Here is a 16,384-nt window from a genome sequence, read left to right as displayed (position 1 = left end):
CACATCATATTAGTATATATGCACATCATAAAAGTGTATATGCACATCATATAAGGATATTTGGAAATCATATAATGTCAACTAGGGTTTGCTCCTGGTTTGCCCACTTTTAATTCTACCAATTATCTATTTGTAAAGAAAACAAAAAGACAAAAGGTTTAATGAGCATACAATTGTATAGTCTGTTTCAACTTCGGTATATAAAATTTTGTTAATGTTTTCTATATATCAAGGTTTTTTTTTTGTAATTTCATTTTAAGTTGTATAAAAAAAAAAAAAAAAAAATCCAATATTTTTTCTCAATAATTTAATATCAATTCAATGAATTCATACATGTACAATGACAAACAATGACATTCTGTTATAAAAGTGTCTTTGTAATTCATTAGTTTCTGAATGATTTTCATGATATAAATACACCACTACAAGTTTTCTGTTATTGCAAACATATTTTATTTAATATATATGAATCAATTTTATAAATGTATTGTATAAAGAAATAAATAAAGCACTATCATAATGGTAAAATAATTAATATGGGGCACTATATGTAAAAAGTTAAGAGATACAATCTTTTATATCTACATCAAAATTCCCAATACATTAAATTTACGAAGTCACAAATTGCAATATTGCACTTAATTGTTCAGTTCAAATGGATAAGATAGGAAGCTGCGTCAGAGTAATCGTTGATAAGTCCTTGTTGGTAACAGTCTTTCAGTAATTGGAGTCTGGTGTCTATTTCTATGTATCATCGTCTTTTTAGTTTCATTATATTACTTTTTACTTTTTTTCAGACTGAACCAATAATTGAAACTATTTGTTGGAAAATTGTAAAAATAATAAACATTTTTTAGTACACATTTTTACCTATTTCTTTTTTTTCTGTTTGTCAAATTAAATACATTTTCCTGCCAGAAAAAATTACAAAATGTAGAAATTTTTGCACATTTTCCTTAGTTTAATAGCAGAATATAATATATATATATTTTTAATTTTACAGGTGAATTAAAGGTAAAAATATGACTATTATTCTGAAATAAACTATAACTGTTAAAACAAAAATTCCCCTATGTTTACATATGCATGTTATTAAAAGTGGGCAAACCAGGATGACACCGGCAACTAGACACCATATAAAGGTTTGTAAACATCATTTATTGACAAATTCACATCATATAAGGTTAAAATCACATCATATAATGGCAAATGGCCATAATAAGACAGTTTTGGCGTTCCATAGTAATCGGTAAAAATCATTATATATTTTGAATGAGTTGAATTCGGAGCGTCACGGTTTCCTACTTAGAATTCAATGACAAATCTCGTGCATCCATCATATAAATACGGAGAACTTCAACTATTCTGCAAAAAAATATATGCGTGAATATGCGCAAGACATGAAATCTGAATTTTAAAGATGCAGAGCGACTCTCCTGGACCAAGTTGAAAAGAGTAAAATCTTGTTTTTTAGTAAATAGTCAAATGTTGCAACCAATGGTCCTGAAAAGAGGAAATGATATTCAATATGTGCATTAAAGTAAATACTTCCAAAACAGGCCATATTTGTTAATAAAATAACAATCCTAAGTACATCCTAAAGTTAGGACCATCCTGAGACCATCTTAAGACACCTAAATTGGTATCCTAAGTTAGGACCATTCATATGATTATCTTAAGTTAGGACATGTTTGATAAACCCACTTAGGACTAAGCTATGTCATAATCCTAAGAATGCTTCGATAAACAGGCCCCTGGTTTGTATTCGTACCTCGATGTCAATACCGTGGAACAAAATATAAGAAAATGTGGTAGGAGTGCCAATCAGACAACTCTGCATCCAAGTCACAATTTTTAAAGGTAAACCATTAAAGTTCAAAGTATGGTCATTATCACGGAGTCTTGGCTAACACCAAACGGTCCATAAAAAATCGCTCGTGTAAAACCATTCAAACGGAAAACCAACAGTCTAATAAAAAACGAGAAACACTTATGATCCACATCAACAAACCACAATTACTGAACATCAGATTCAAAAAGTTTGTGAGTGAATAATTTGTGTCTAGGCGCTGCATAATTTGGGGAAATTTTTATTTCCACAAAAATGTAAGTAAATTTCTAAAGTAGATTTGAACAGATGTCCTCTTAATGATATAATTTGTGTGACAACTACATTAACAAGCTGAAATAAATGTGATACCGAAATGTTTATGAAGTTTGTACGGTGTATTTCTTCGCGATTAAAATCAAAAGCACGTTTCTCACTTAGCTATTCAAGAGTTTGAATGACCATATATTCGTTCAGTTGGGTTTTTATTGGCAAATGAATAAATAAAGTGTCAGTATGCATTATAACATGTATGATTTAAAGACTTGACATGTTCATCGTGGTTTTTAATGTTAATACAATAATAAGAAGAAAACCTAAATAGACAAGAAGGAGTAAGAAAGAGATGATTAAAAATTTACGATTTTCAGAGGTTAATAATTACATTGTCAACGCTTATATACATTTGTAACAATATATCTGATCTTAAATACCCATACTATCAGAACATCAGTATATAAAATCTCCTAACCTTTCTGACGCTTTTTGAAATATATCTCATTCAAGCCAAAAGAATCTTACAAACATAAATAAGCTACCAACCTGCACTTATTGTGAATGACTTATAATTTCAAAATGGCGTGTATTGACTAACACTATTAGCTTTGTACCGTGAGGCGAACCAACAAGAATGCAAATCACGAAATTTCTGCATGGCTGTTAACTTAGTGATTTATTTTACTCACCGCAAATTTCACATTTTTGTCCGGAGCAATTTGAGTTCATACAAACAACTTCAATAAGAAGTTCGAACCTAAATTGGAGATAAAAAAACAAACAAATTAAATATCGGTTAGTTTTAATCCATTACATATGCTTGAACACTACAAATATATTTTCTATACATTTCTGCTTTTGATATTCAATAAGGCAGAAACTTGAACTGATTTCCGTATCGCTTTCTAATTATTTTTATGATAAAAGAAGAAATATTTACATGTAAGGCAACTGCATGAAGATATTAATATTTATGCAAATAATTCTTCGATATAAAACATACTTAGTGTATTGTGTTTTGCAATATTAAACGTGATCATCATATCATATTGTTGTTCATTTATCTAATCAAACATAGAATAAGACAAATCACGTTTAACTTATCATGTCAAAATTTGTAGCATTTAACTTCTAGTGAAAGAAAAAAATAAAAGCTTTTATCTACATAACTACATTAACAAGCTGAACTAAATGTGATACCACACATTCATTATATTTCTAATCAGTGAGAGGTTTAAGCTAGCTACAAAGCAAGGTTCAACCTACCATTTTCTACATACGAAAAAGTAAAATCACAAAAATACTGAACTCGGAGGAAAATTCAATCGGAAAGTCCCTAATCAAACACCTTACCATGTCAGGAATATGACAGTTGCTATTCATTCGTTTTTGATTTTGCATTATGATTAGGGACTTCTTGTTATGAATTTCCCTCAGAGTTCGGTATCTTTGTTGTTTTACAATTTTCCAATATTCTTCAATCTTTCTTGATAATTTAATAAAATTGAGAATGGAAATGCATGGGGAATGTGTCAAAGCGACAACAACCCTACCATATTGTATTGATTTAATTTATCACTCCTGATATACGATTGTTTCAATGTGGTTTTGTTTTATTCATCATGAACTTAACCTTATATCAAAAGAGCCTTATTACAATTGGTGTAGTGGTAATAAGATTTTTTATAACAAATAGTATTAATTGTCTCTGTTATCTCGAGTTCGGGAAGTCTTCGGTGCAATCCACAGCCCAGTCAAACCAAACAGTTGGGTTTTTTCCCGTTTTTCTGTAGAGCACGAAGCAAATAGATCATGTGATAAGACGAGCATGCTTGAAAGTCATATGAAACGAGTGCCTGGTGAAAAATAATGTTTATCAAATTCTTGAACCAATGCATGTATGTATATATCATAAACTTAGTCTTCTGTGCACAATTTTATCATTTTTTACGTATAATCGTCAATTTTTTTTCTCTCTGTGTGTTATAATTTAACAAATATGGCAGCTCATTAAAGGCCGTGTTTTGGCTCCGAAGTTTACCGATTGTCACCTTATAGTAAACAATTAGAAAAAAAGCACGGGTATTGAGCACGTGTTTAACATGTACAATCAGATAATAGATTAAATAGATATAGAAAGATGTGGTATGAGTGCCAATGAGACAACTCTTCATCCAAATAACAATTTATAAAAGTAAACCATTATAGGTCAATGTACGGTCTTCAACACGGAGCCTTGGCCCACACCGAGCAACAAGCTATAAAGGGCCCCAAAATTACTAGTGTAAAACCATTCAAACGGGAAAACCAGCGGTCTATTTTATATTAAAAAAAAAGAAACGAGAAACACGTATAAATTACATAAACAAACGACAACTGTACATCAGATTCCTGACTTAGGAAAGGTGCAAACATTTGCAGCGGGATTTTCAGCCTGGTTAAACAAACAACATAAACAATGAAGAAAGAGTTGAATTCATGTAGTGTTCCCTTCAGTTTCCATAGCGGGAACATAATGCACAGCCAGGGTATAAAAAACTCGTTTCATAAGGTTTATTCTTTGAACGTCTCCTAAAGTTAAATAGACACCGACCGCTGTTTTTTTCTTTTCGGAGAGGAATGTGGTTTATATATGGGAGACAATTTAAAACACCTCTTTTAAAAACATTTTTTTTTATTTCGTAGGACCTTTTATTGGATTTGCATAAACTAATGCCGTTGTTCATTATTATTTTCAATAGTTACAAACTTTTTTCTCGCATTCATTCTATACTATTTTCTAAATACTGTAAATTCAGAAATTATTGCGTGCATTTACTATTACGATTTTTTCATTTTAGTCTTAAATTCGATTTGAATTTTTACGATGTTGAGAAAAAATCCTGTTTTATTCATATAAAACATTTCAAAATGCAAGTTAAAATTATTGCGTTTACAACTCTGTCGCATTTTTCGCAATAATAAAAAGCTCGCAATAATTTTGGAATTTACAGTATATGCCTTATCTTGCATACCTTATTTAACGTACAATATTTATAATTCAATATTTTTTGCAGCATATTTTTTGTTGTTGTTTCTGAATATTCAGCATGTTCAATAGCAATTGAGAAGATTGCAATAGAAATAAAATAGGAGCTTAACTTATGAATTATCATTAAATGAAACGTTGTGTACCTTATTTAAGACATGCTGTTAGTATAGAATGTAATTCGATATATGTCATGGAATAATTGTTAATGATAAATGTGTATTTGAAGGTGTTTTGAAGATTTACTTCAAATTATATCTAATCATTAATAGCAAAAGAAAGATTCTAAATAGCCTTGACTATATCTGTATTTGAAAACATATTTATGTATTGATAGTGTTGAATAAATTACATACTCATAACGACCATCTGAACTTCGTGTCTTTATTCTGAATCCATTTGGTGTTTGGTTTCTTGTTACTTCACAAGACATTGAAACTGGATGAATAGCGGTCTTCGATGTTGGTGTTATTCCAATTACAACATTTTTAATACTTGCCATCTGAAAATTAAACTAACGGCTAATATACAATCTCCGATGCACATCTCATACCTGTTTCTTAATTTTTCAATTTATAATATGACGATATTCCGTTTAGTTTTCAACGGATCCGATATAAACTCTACGCTGGATATTGCCTAAAATGGTCATTTATCTTATCTCCTATTTATTTTTTGAAATATGATTGGTAAGAGCAACCACGTGGAGACCTATATATTTCATATAAGGTATTTGGCGGGCTCATTTCAATTCACGGTTAGTAGTGCAACGTGCCGTCATACAACCAACAAGGTATTGAGGGAAAATCTGAAAAGTTCAACAAACGAAGAAATTGATGATGAACGTTTGAAATAAATTCATAAAACACATTTAAAGCAAACAAATTGTTATTGTCGGTGTTTGTTTTTTAATAGAAATGGAAGTAGGTTCTTAATACAAAGTATCGAAAGTCACTGATGAGTCTTTTGTAGACGAAACGCGCGTCTATATATAAAATGTAGTCCTGGTATCTATGATGAGTTTATTTACAACCACTGGGTCGATGCCACTGCTTGTGGAGATTTATTTCCCCGAGGGTATCACAAGCCCAGTAGTCAGCACTTTTTGTGCTGACATAAATTATCATTGATATTGTTTTATTTATAAATTAACTTTAATTTTGAATTTTTGAAAAACTAAGGCATTTCTACCTCAGGCATAGACTACCTTAGCTGTATTTGGCATAATTTTTAGGAATTTTGGTCCTTAATGCTCTTCAACTTCGTACTTTATTTGACCTTTTTAACTTTTTTGGATTCGAGCGTCACTGATGAGTCTTTTGTAGACGAAACGCGCGTCGGGTGTATATATAAAATTTTGACTAATACAAAAGTGTACGAATGAATAATAAAATTTAGGACATATACTGACTGACATGAAGTATGAAACATTTGCATGTGTATTGCAGTATTGTTAAAAGCTACATATAAATGTAAAAATCACGCTATTCTTATTTCAGTGACTTGCTCTGCATTATATTTGTCGATTGGATTATTATCTTGTTTAATTTTTTTAATGCAATTGTTGTGTTATATGATGACAGGGTTGATTTTTTAAGCTCACTTGATACCTCTGTATGGTTTTGCAAATTTGAATGTAAACTATTTAATTTTGAACTAAATCTGCGATTTACTTTTTTTTTATTCTCTACGACACTTTCACTTTTTTAATCATATTTTTTTACCCAAAAAATGAATGAAATACCTCTTCAATATAAACAAACGTGAAGCTGCTTCCATTAACCGCCATCATATCTGTCTTTTCTTGATTATAATCGGGTGGTTGAAGACAATCAGAGGACATTTTCCTACCACATGGATTTTTGCTAGACAGCGACAAGAAAATGAAAACTATGAGTACAAAAATTTTAGAAGCATTTTTAGCTTTATTCCTTCTAAGTAATAAATAATATATGCTAAAAATCATCAGTTTTATTCCAAGTAATTTACATGGATGTTAAAAACAAGAGCGCGCACGTTAAATTATGTCGAATGGTTATTTATAATGATTAAATATGTTTTGAAAGTCAGCAATGTGAAGTTTTATACAAGTATCAAATGATTAATTTAAACTTGGTTAGCTTAACTCTACCCGACAAAGCCATACGCCACATAAAGTAAGCATATTGCAGACCTAATTTCGAAAACTTACCAATAAGCCATTAGAATGAAGTTAGTCTCAGATAAACACTGCCAGACAACATGCATATGCACACCCTGCAATCTTTTCACACGTACAATATAAGTGTCATTGCTAATATAACTGATAAACGGCCATTAGAACTTGAAAATTGACCAAGAAACCATGAAAATGATGTTAAGTCAGTAAAATAGACACTCCAATAAAGCATAACTATGTCCAATGACCCATAAAAAGTTCAATGTAAAAACAAATGCAAGATAGAAATGTTCACCTATAAAAACATTCCGTACATCATGGATAGTTGACTAATAACTTATAATAAATGAGACACGTACTTGAGCAGGAAATCAAAGACTTAAGATCAAGGTCCAGTAAACACTGTCTCGTGAACATATAGATCCCGTACAGCAAATAAAGTCATCTTATGTAAAAGTTTTTAAATTATTGCATCAAGTTGTAACTTAATAATTTATCAGTTATACATTGATAAATTTTATTGAAATTTCAAACGTCACAACAGTGAACTAGCTGGAATTTATATACACCATAAGAACGAATCAAATGAACAAGTATGAAAAGGAAACAAACAATAGGGAACTGTCTTTTTTGTAGTTATTCTTTATTTAGATTTTCCGTTGCTTAACTGATTTATATCAAAATTTAGAAATAAACTAGTCATATAGATACCAGGATTAAATTTTAATATTAACGCCAAGGACACTTTTACTATTAAGATTAGGTTCTTATTCATGTTTTAGCATGTTTAGATTAGGGACTTTCAGTTTTGAATTTTCCTGGGAGTTTAGTATGTTTGTACATTTACTCTTAAAATATATTTACCCGATATTCTATAAAGAGATTATTTAAAGCAAAATAAAGACACAAATAAAGACAACGTCTTTGATTGAGTTGATTTGTTATTTTTGATAAGCGATTTGAGAAATCACATTTAAACGTCAAAGGGAAAGGTACAAAACTATCTGCTGTACTTCTTACTTCTACAGAACTTACTTGGTTTAACAGACCCAATTAGCCTTACAAAAAGGCCATCAGATATCAGAGCAATATCAGATAATGTGAATCAATGTGATGGGAATGAGAACATAGCCTGCATAATTAAAAAGAATAACTCACTTTTTATAAAAAATTTGAAGATATGTGTTATGACAGTCTGTATAACCATTCATTCTACAATCAGTTGACAATATCTTAACCAATACATTCTTTATCTTGTCCTCAGTCTTTACATTTAAGGTCTAAAAAATAAAGATATATCAGAAGAATGTCATATGATAAGTATAGTTTCGTTCCATTCATATTCTTTGAAAGGCATCAATATTATTCACAAGATCACTATTGGTGTGCCTGTTAATTTCAATGCTATTACTTTTGTTGGCGCCGTCATTGTTTTTATACTAAAGGGTTCCCCCATTAAGAAAAGTTTGATGTTGGTGGCATATGTTTTGGTGCGGCTGTTTAATATATTCTCACATTCGCTTAAATTCCAGATGTTTGGACCTTCACCTATGGCATATATACTTGCCTTCTCAATGTGTCATTGAAGTGCGCTTTGCCATACACACTTCACTTGTCGTTTGTTTTGTTTTGTTTTGTTTGTTTTTGTTTGGGATTTTTTCTTTGGGGGGACTGGTTGCTGTCTCCTAAACGTATACCAGTAAACTCATGTCTATTGTGTGTTTATTTAACCGATATAACGTTCATAGATAATTTTTGGGAGTGTATCTCAAACACTTAATACAACAACAAGTTATATAAAAAAAACTAGAGGCTCTAAAGGTATAATACCACCAAATCATGGTACGTCACATCCGGTTGCATACGAAAGTAGGTCTAAAAAAATATTCCCTTGAATTTGACAGTTGAAGAAAATTAACCCTGCATTTCAATGCACTTAAATTTTTTTCTGAGTCATAAACATGTATGTTGGGTGTCTGAAAGCATCATTCTTTTTTTATTTGATGGTCTTTTTGGAAAGTTAAGGTTACATAGTTACCAAAGCAGGTAACCAGTAAATAACAGTGTAAAAATTGGGTTGTTTACTTCCGGTGTTGGTTACTTTCTTATATGCAATGAAATGTAGTGTGAAATTTTCACTGTAGCACTGGAAAGGATTAAACTTTATTCATGCAAAGTATTTCTTTGGTTGAAGTAAAGGTAAATACTGTACATTTTTTTTAAAAGTGCCAATTTAACAAAGACTAATAGGGGAAAATCAATGGTGGTATTACACCTATTTAGGGAAACTACACGTGCACTGGTGACCTTATTGTACTTTCATTTTTAAAAATTATTACTAAACTAGTTCATACGTTGTAAAAATGGACTATTTGGAATGGATTGAGACACAGAAAGCACGTTTGAGGGAAAATTGCCTTGAAATGGGGGTTTACGGGTGTTTGCTAAGTCAAATGGGTGGACAGACAAAGCTGTATTCAGTGTATAGTGTTAGGTTTCCTAGGGACAGAAAAAAAAGAACATTGTATGGTCACAGATTTGCATACATGTTGCACACTGAGAAATTTGACCTATCAGAGGAATTTGATGTGTCTCATCTGTGTCATCAGAAGAGATGCATCAACCCTGAGCACTTGTCTTTCGAGCCGTCTCATATCAACCAAGACCGCCTAGTTTGTCGTGGTACACACCCAACAAGGTGTCGAAAACACAAACCCTACCAAGACTGTTTGATTTAAAATGGTAAAACAATAATGGTTTTAAAGAGAAGTCTTATTTTTTCTTCATATGATATAATTTATGAAATACACTTTTGAATCCACATACATATATTACATTGGGATCTTTCTTATAGCTTGCCATGCTAATCCCCATTTTACGTGAGCCTCTGTGTCAAATTTTAAATCACCCTTACAGTTTTGTTTATACAACATGTGATTTTTTCATTTCAGTGTTAACCATGATCTGACGATCATTCTGTTGAAAAATCTTATATGTGAATTGGTCTGCAGATGACACTTTAGCATTGAGGTATGTATCAACTAATGTCATGTTTTCCTTTTTGTTTTGGCCGCAAAAGTTTACAATTTGCCATTGTGCCGTCTGTATTTTGCACCGACAAAACATCATTTAAACACTTGCCTTGGATTTATACACATCAGAATCCAGTCTCACATACTTAAATTTTATAATTCTTACCAAATATTTTTTTTACCAGCATTCAAAGGGATATAACCCTTTTTTAAACCATTTTGAGGTATTTTTTATCACTCTTTCTCCTCATTTTCTAATGTAAAATACAAGAAAGTGGACTTATTAGAAATATACTGCAATAAATAAATGAAGTGACTTTGATATCAGTAACAATAATTGATTGACTGAAAGGGAACCGTTATTTGTCACACTCGGGGAACAGACCAAAAACTCAAGTTACACATAAGGGCTTATAGAAACTTCGGTGGAGACTGTTGACATTTAAAGAGACAGTTCTTTCAGCTAAAACACTTAAATTATTGATTTAACATTGCATTTCTTTCATTTTTTTGTGGGAAAATAATTATATTTGTTTTATTTTTTAGGCAAAAGATATCAAGTTTTGATGAAAAAAGAAGGAAGAAGGAAAAATGGACCAAAACAGACCAAAACAGACCTTCAAATGAACTCTAAAAGGTACAACAAAATTGTATATCATCTTAAAGTTGTCTTTTGTATCCTATTTAATTGTTTGAATGCTTAGATCATGAGTATATGATCAGATATTATTCAACACTGCATTTTATAATGATACACTGAAATTAGGATTTTTCGAAGAAATTAGACTGAAATCGCCGTAGGATATGGCCTTACATTATAGTGATTTTCTCTGAAACTATAGATCTGACTGAGACAAAGCTTGGCAGTTATGCTTGAAATAACTTGCAATTGGAGGGAAAAAAAATACATTTAGTTTATTTGACATTTAGGTGTTCTTTAAAGAGCCTGTGTCGCTCACTTGCATTTACTGATGCTTTGGAAATCATGTAAAATAAGGTTAAAATCATAATTAATAGTATAAGTTATCATTAGATACTATAATAATATCTAAGATAATAGCAAAAAACTGCAAAATTTCCATAAAATTGCTATCTCAGGGGCAGCAACCCAACAACTGGTTGTCGGATTTGTCTGAAAATTACAGGGCAGATATATCTAAATGATAAACATTTTTGCCACCAGTCAGATTTGCTCTAAATGCCTCAGTTTCAGAGATATAAACCAAAAACTGCATTTTACCCTATGCACTATTTTTAGCCATGTCTGCCATCTTGGTTCGCGGACAGGGTCATCGGACTAGATACTCTTATGATGATTGTGGACAAGTTTGGCTACATTTTTTATTAGTAGTTTCATAGGAGAAGATTTTTGTAAAAGATTACAAAAATTTAAGAAAAATTGGTAAAATTGACTATAAAGGGCAATAACTCCTGAAGGGGTCAACTGACCATTTTGGTCATTTGACTTATTTGTAGATCTTACTTTGCTGAACATTATTTCTGTTTACAGTTTATCTCTATCTATAATAATATTTAAGATAATAACCAAAAACGGCAAAATGTCCTTAAAATTACCAATTAAGGGGTAGCAACCTAACAACGGAATATCCGATTCATCTGAAAATTTCTGGGCAGATAGATCTTGACCTGATAAACAATTTGAACTGATGTCAGATTGCTCTAAATGGTTTGGTTTCAGAGTTATAAGCCAAAATCTATATTTTACCCCTATGTTCTATTTTTAGCCATGTCGGCCATCTTGGTTGGCTGGCCGGGTCAACAGACACATTTTTAAACTACATACCCTAATGATGATTGTGAACAAGTTTGGTAAAATTTGCCTTCGTAGTTTCAGAGGAGAAGATTTTTGTAAAAGATTACAAAAATTTACGAAAAATTGTTAAAAATTTACTATAAAAGGCAATAACTCCTTAAGGGGTCAACTGATCATTTTGATCATGTTGACTTATTTGTAGATCTTACTTTGCTGAACATTATTGCTGTTCACAGTTTACCTCTATCTATGATGATATTCAAGATAATAACCAAAAACGGCAAAATTTCCTTAAAATTACCAATTTAGGGGCGGCAACCAAAAAACGGGTTCTCCGATTCATCTGAAAATTTCAGAGCAGATAGATCTTGACTTGATAAAATTTTTATCACATGTCAGATTTGCTCTAAATGCTTTGGTTTCAGAAATATGAGCCAAAATCTACATTTTACCCCTATGTTCTATTTTTAGCCATGACTGCCATCTTGGTTGGTTGGCCGGGTCACCGGACACATTTTTAAAACTAGATACCCCAATGATGATTGGGGCCAAGTTTTGTTTAATTTGGCCCAGTAGTTTCAGAGGAGAAGATTTTTTTAAACGTTAACGACGACGACGACGGACGACGGACGCAAAGTGATGAGAAAAGCTCACTTGGCCCTTCGGGCCAGTTGAGTTAAAAGCAGAATTTTTTTTTTTTTTTTTTTGAAATGTATATATTGTAGGCTATTGTAGTACCATTAAAGAAGACCAACAATATGAGGATTAAATAATCACATAATTTTTTTTTAAATCTTGATCATAGAATTAATCTTTAGTCACAAATTATAACAATATGACAAAAAATATCTGATGAAAGTATAAAAAGAACTAGATGTAATGGCATTGGTTAACGTTGATTGAAGTACATAGTAAGTGTACACAGTAGTCTCTGTTTCGATATTGTCGACTCGTGACATATTAAATTCGACACAAAATGAATATCATTTGCAAATGACGTATTTAAGACGTTTTAAAATAACTGTTATGTCATATAAGTAAATAGATATACGAATAAATTATTAATTGTTTAATGATAACATGCTCAAAACAGTAAAACCCCAACTGATATAAGCGAAAAGGGTAGTTAACTTACCAAAATATAAACACCAAAAACAAAATATTTTGCCATCGTGGTAACGATATCGCAACATTTGACAAACAATTCACTTGTTCGATACCTAAAATGAAAAATAACAAAAAATAAAATCTGTATCATATAATATATACTGGACTTAAGTGCTGAATAATTTTAAATACATCAGAGTCTCGTTTTACTTGACAATGTTTCTTAAGAAATCATGAATGTAGTTCATTTGTTTTGTGGTGCTAACAACTTTTTCCACTCTAAAATATGAATGGAATTGTCACTTAATAATGTATATGACTATATCGTTTTGCAAAATTATGTCTACATTAATAGGCATTTAAGTCAAGGAATGTTACTGTTACTAGTAGATTTTTAAAACTTTACGTTTAATTTTAAGAAATAGTTGGTCTTTGTTTTCATGATATTTTTATTTTGTTTGCGTCAGTCCAATACATACTGTTGGAGTTTCTTTTGGTATTGAGTTAATTTTTTTTTTTGTGCTTTGCTATTAACACTCTGTAAAAAAAAACGACTATTGAATGTGTATGGTTAAAAAATAGTTATTTTCAAAATATTCTTCAATTTCTCATTTTATTAAATGCCTAAAAAAACGTAGCCATTAAAAGACTGAAATTTTTAATGAAAGTTTCACAAATTGCCTGGTCTGTTTGTGGCAAATTGGTTATATATGACATACATGAAACAGATGATAAAAATATATTGTAAAGCTACAAAAAAGGCTTGAGTAAAATAAAGTTTGCTATACTGCAAAACTCAGAAACCAGAACTAGATGTTTACGTGTGGGCCGTGTGTGAAAATCCATGTTTTCGAATATCCAGTGTTCGACTTGTGCACCGTACATACATTAACTGTGTTCAAAAAGAGATATGTCTGATACTATTACTTGTCATCTGTGTTCAAATGAAGAGGTTAACAGACTCGATGACAGAACAAGCTGTCAGGGTGAGAAATCTATCGGAAATAGTTTTGACAGAGGTGGATGTTGGAGAGAATGTATTAGTTGCAATTCCCTATGTGGATCGAGGTAAAGGAGACCCGCGTAACCTGAAAGCTGTTGTTACGGGAAAGGAAGAGAATGGTTATCGACGGGGAATTAAAGATGGAATACTACTTGGACTTTACACCAGGAATCAGTTTTAACTGTCTGACAGTAACTTTATTGCTATTCAATCTGTAAATTATGATAATGAAATATCCTTTTGAACAGCTGTCAGTAAAGTTTCTTTGTGTGATGGTCAGGGTTACACAAGATGTGGCTGTAGTGCTAGTGGTAAGACTAGATGTAACACTAAACGTTGTCTTTGAAAATGTGTAACAGTCGCTGTCATCCAAACATTACATGTAGCACCAAATAATTGTCACCTTCGGTGTAAATGTAAATAATTTAATTAAAATTATAAATCTGAAACTGTTTAAACTGCATGCTGTAGAATAAATTTATCCCGTCGTTAAATTTTGAGTACATTCCATTCAGTTTTAGTCTTTTAGGCATTTTGTAAAATGCGTTACATTTTTTTCAAACGTATGATTGCGTTGCATACAAACCGCAATTTGTATACGTGTGCATGTAAAACAATGATTTTTTTGTTAGAGGGGTGAGGGTCTAAAAACAGCAACATTTTCCAAGAGACCAAAAAAATGACGAAACGTATATTTTAACAAAACAAAACGAATGAAGCTCCTACCTTAAATCTTCAACATTCAATATCATAACAGCAAACAAATGAACTATAAAAAGTAAAGTTTATCTTTTTGTTGATTATTGTTACCATGATGATGCGTTTATCATTGATAATCTTTGTATTTCCGCCACTCGAATGATTGGATCGTTTCACATAGCTACACCAGGTGTGGTGTTTGCGTCCTTAACACGAAAACTAAATACTTGTGCTTTCCCATTGGTAAAATTAATGTTAACATATATCTTAAATCAGGAGGATTAAGGATAAATCTAGCTAGATATTCAGAACGTGGATCCTATAAATAAATATTTATACATAAAAATGGTTGAAATAATTATAATTTCGGATATATAGGTTTTAAGTTGTCAAAAACTCAAAATATTGCCCAGGATATAATACCTTTTGTTCGAATACAAACGAATGAAAGTAGAAATGTACTTATACAAATTCTGAACTCCAAGGTAAATTCATAAAGGGAGAGCAGACAATACTGAAAAAATCAAACATGATAATTCAATGATTCTAAAAGTATTATAAATTCAGTAGTTACTGTTCTTTCATGGTCTGTGTGAAGTACTCACGATAACACATAGGAACTTGAAGGAACTTTCTATAACAGACTGGAGAACCCTTAATTGATTATGTAATTGAGTTCGTTTATGTTAATCGGTTTAGCCATAATACAACAGCTAGGAAAATAACCAATAGTAGCTAGATTTCGTTTCTTCAGTGGGAAGGAGAGGCAAAAGGACCAGAAATAAGATTCTTTAAAAAAAGTTTGAAATGAAAGGTGTTTTTTTTCCAAAAATTTTGAAAAGATTTATGTATTAGGACGATTTTAATGACAAAACTGTAGATGGACCAAATTACCGGTATATCGAGATCGAAACAAATGAGTGCATACAAGATTTTTCCCAATATATACGAGCCTCGTGATTCTTATTACGTGTAAAATAAAAGGTTAAAAGTGTAATAACAAAAACACCGAACTTCGAGGAAAATTCAACACGAAAAGTCCGTAATCAAATCGCAAAATCAAAAACTCAAACACATCAAACGAATGGATAACAACTGTCATATTCCTCACTTGGTTATGGTTAATTATATTAAGTTATGATATGTTAGTTGCAAATGGTCATATAGTAACAGTAAACAAAGGTAATATTTTAAAGATTACAAGTATGTCTCATACTGGTTAAATGAATAGATACAGGAAAACCGCAAGTATAGAATATCATGATATTAGAGAAGCCAAGAGTGTCTATTCAGATAATGTTGAAGTTGACTGTCAACAGATTGTGCAATCATTTTAGCGGAAACAAGATAACGAAAAAGGGGTTATCTTTTTATAAGAAGCCATAGAGAGATAAAGCTAGTCTGTGTTTGACGATAAACACAAAACAGTGTACGAAATGTTGAACAGACTCGACTGTGGTGATGTTTTAATTGGATATT

At 31.3% G+C, this 16,384-nt stretch overlaps 1 protein-coding gene and 1 long non-coding RNA gene across 2 annotated transcripts in view; one reads left to right on the top strand and one right to left on the bottom strand.

Annotated features, from left to right (window-relative positions):
* Positions 1-13,317, bottom strand: part of LOC143085274 (uncharacterized) — a 31,736-nt gene extending 18,419 nt beyond the window's left edge. The window contains exons 1-5 of the mRNA XM_076261565.1: positions 13,232-13,317; positions 8,449-8,570; positions 6,877-6,997; positions 5,489-5,634; positions 2,794-2,861 (exon numbers count right to left, since the gene is read on the bottom strand). Coding sequence (XP_076117680.1) covers positions 2,794-2,861; positions 5,489-5,634; positions 6,877-6,997; positions 8,449-8,570; positions 13,232-13,267 — 493 coding nt within the window. The 5' untranslated portion in view covers positions 13,268-13,317. The remainder of the gene's footprint in view (positions 1-2,793; positions 2,862-5,488; positions 5,635-6,876; positions 6,998-8,448; positions 8,571-13,231) is intronic.
* LOC143085220 (uncharacterized) lies at positions 9,346-11,006 on the top strand. The gene is made up of 3 exons (XR_012981283.1): positions 9,346-9,489; positions 10,242-10,320; positions 10,869-11,006. It is a non-coding gene; the product is annotated as an uncharacterized LOC143085220 (long non-coding RNA).
* Positions 13,318-16,384: the final 3,067 nt, after the last annotated feature.

The sequence above is a fragment of the Mytilus galloprovincialis genome, chromosome 1, assembly GCF_965363235.1.
Source record: "Mytilus galloprovincialis chromosome 1, xbMytGall1.hap1.1, whole genome shotgun sequence".
In the NCBI taxonomy this organism is placed as follows: domain Eukaryota; kingdom Metazoa; phylum Mollusca; class Bivalvia; order Mytilida; family Mytilidae; genus Mytilus; species Mytilus galloprovincialis.
The sequence above is the reverse complement of the archived record's forward strand: the minus strand, read 5'-3'. Positions and strand labels throughout refer to the sequence as shown.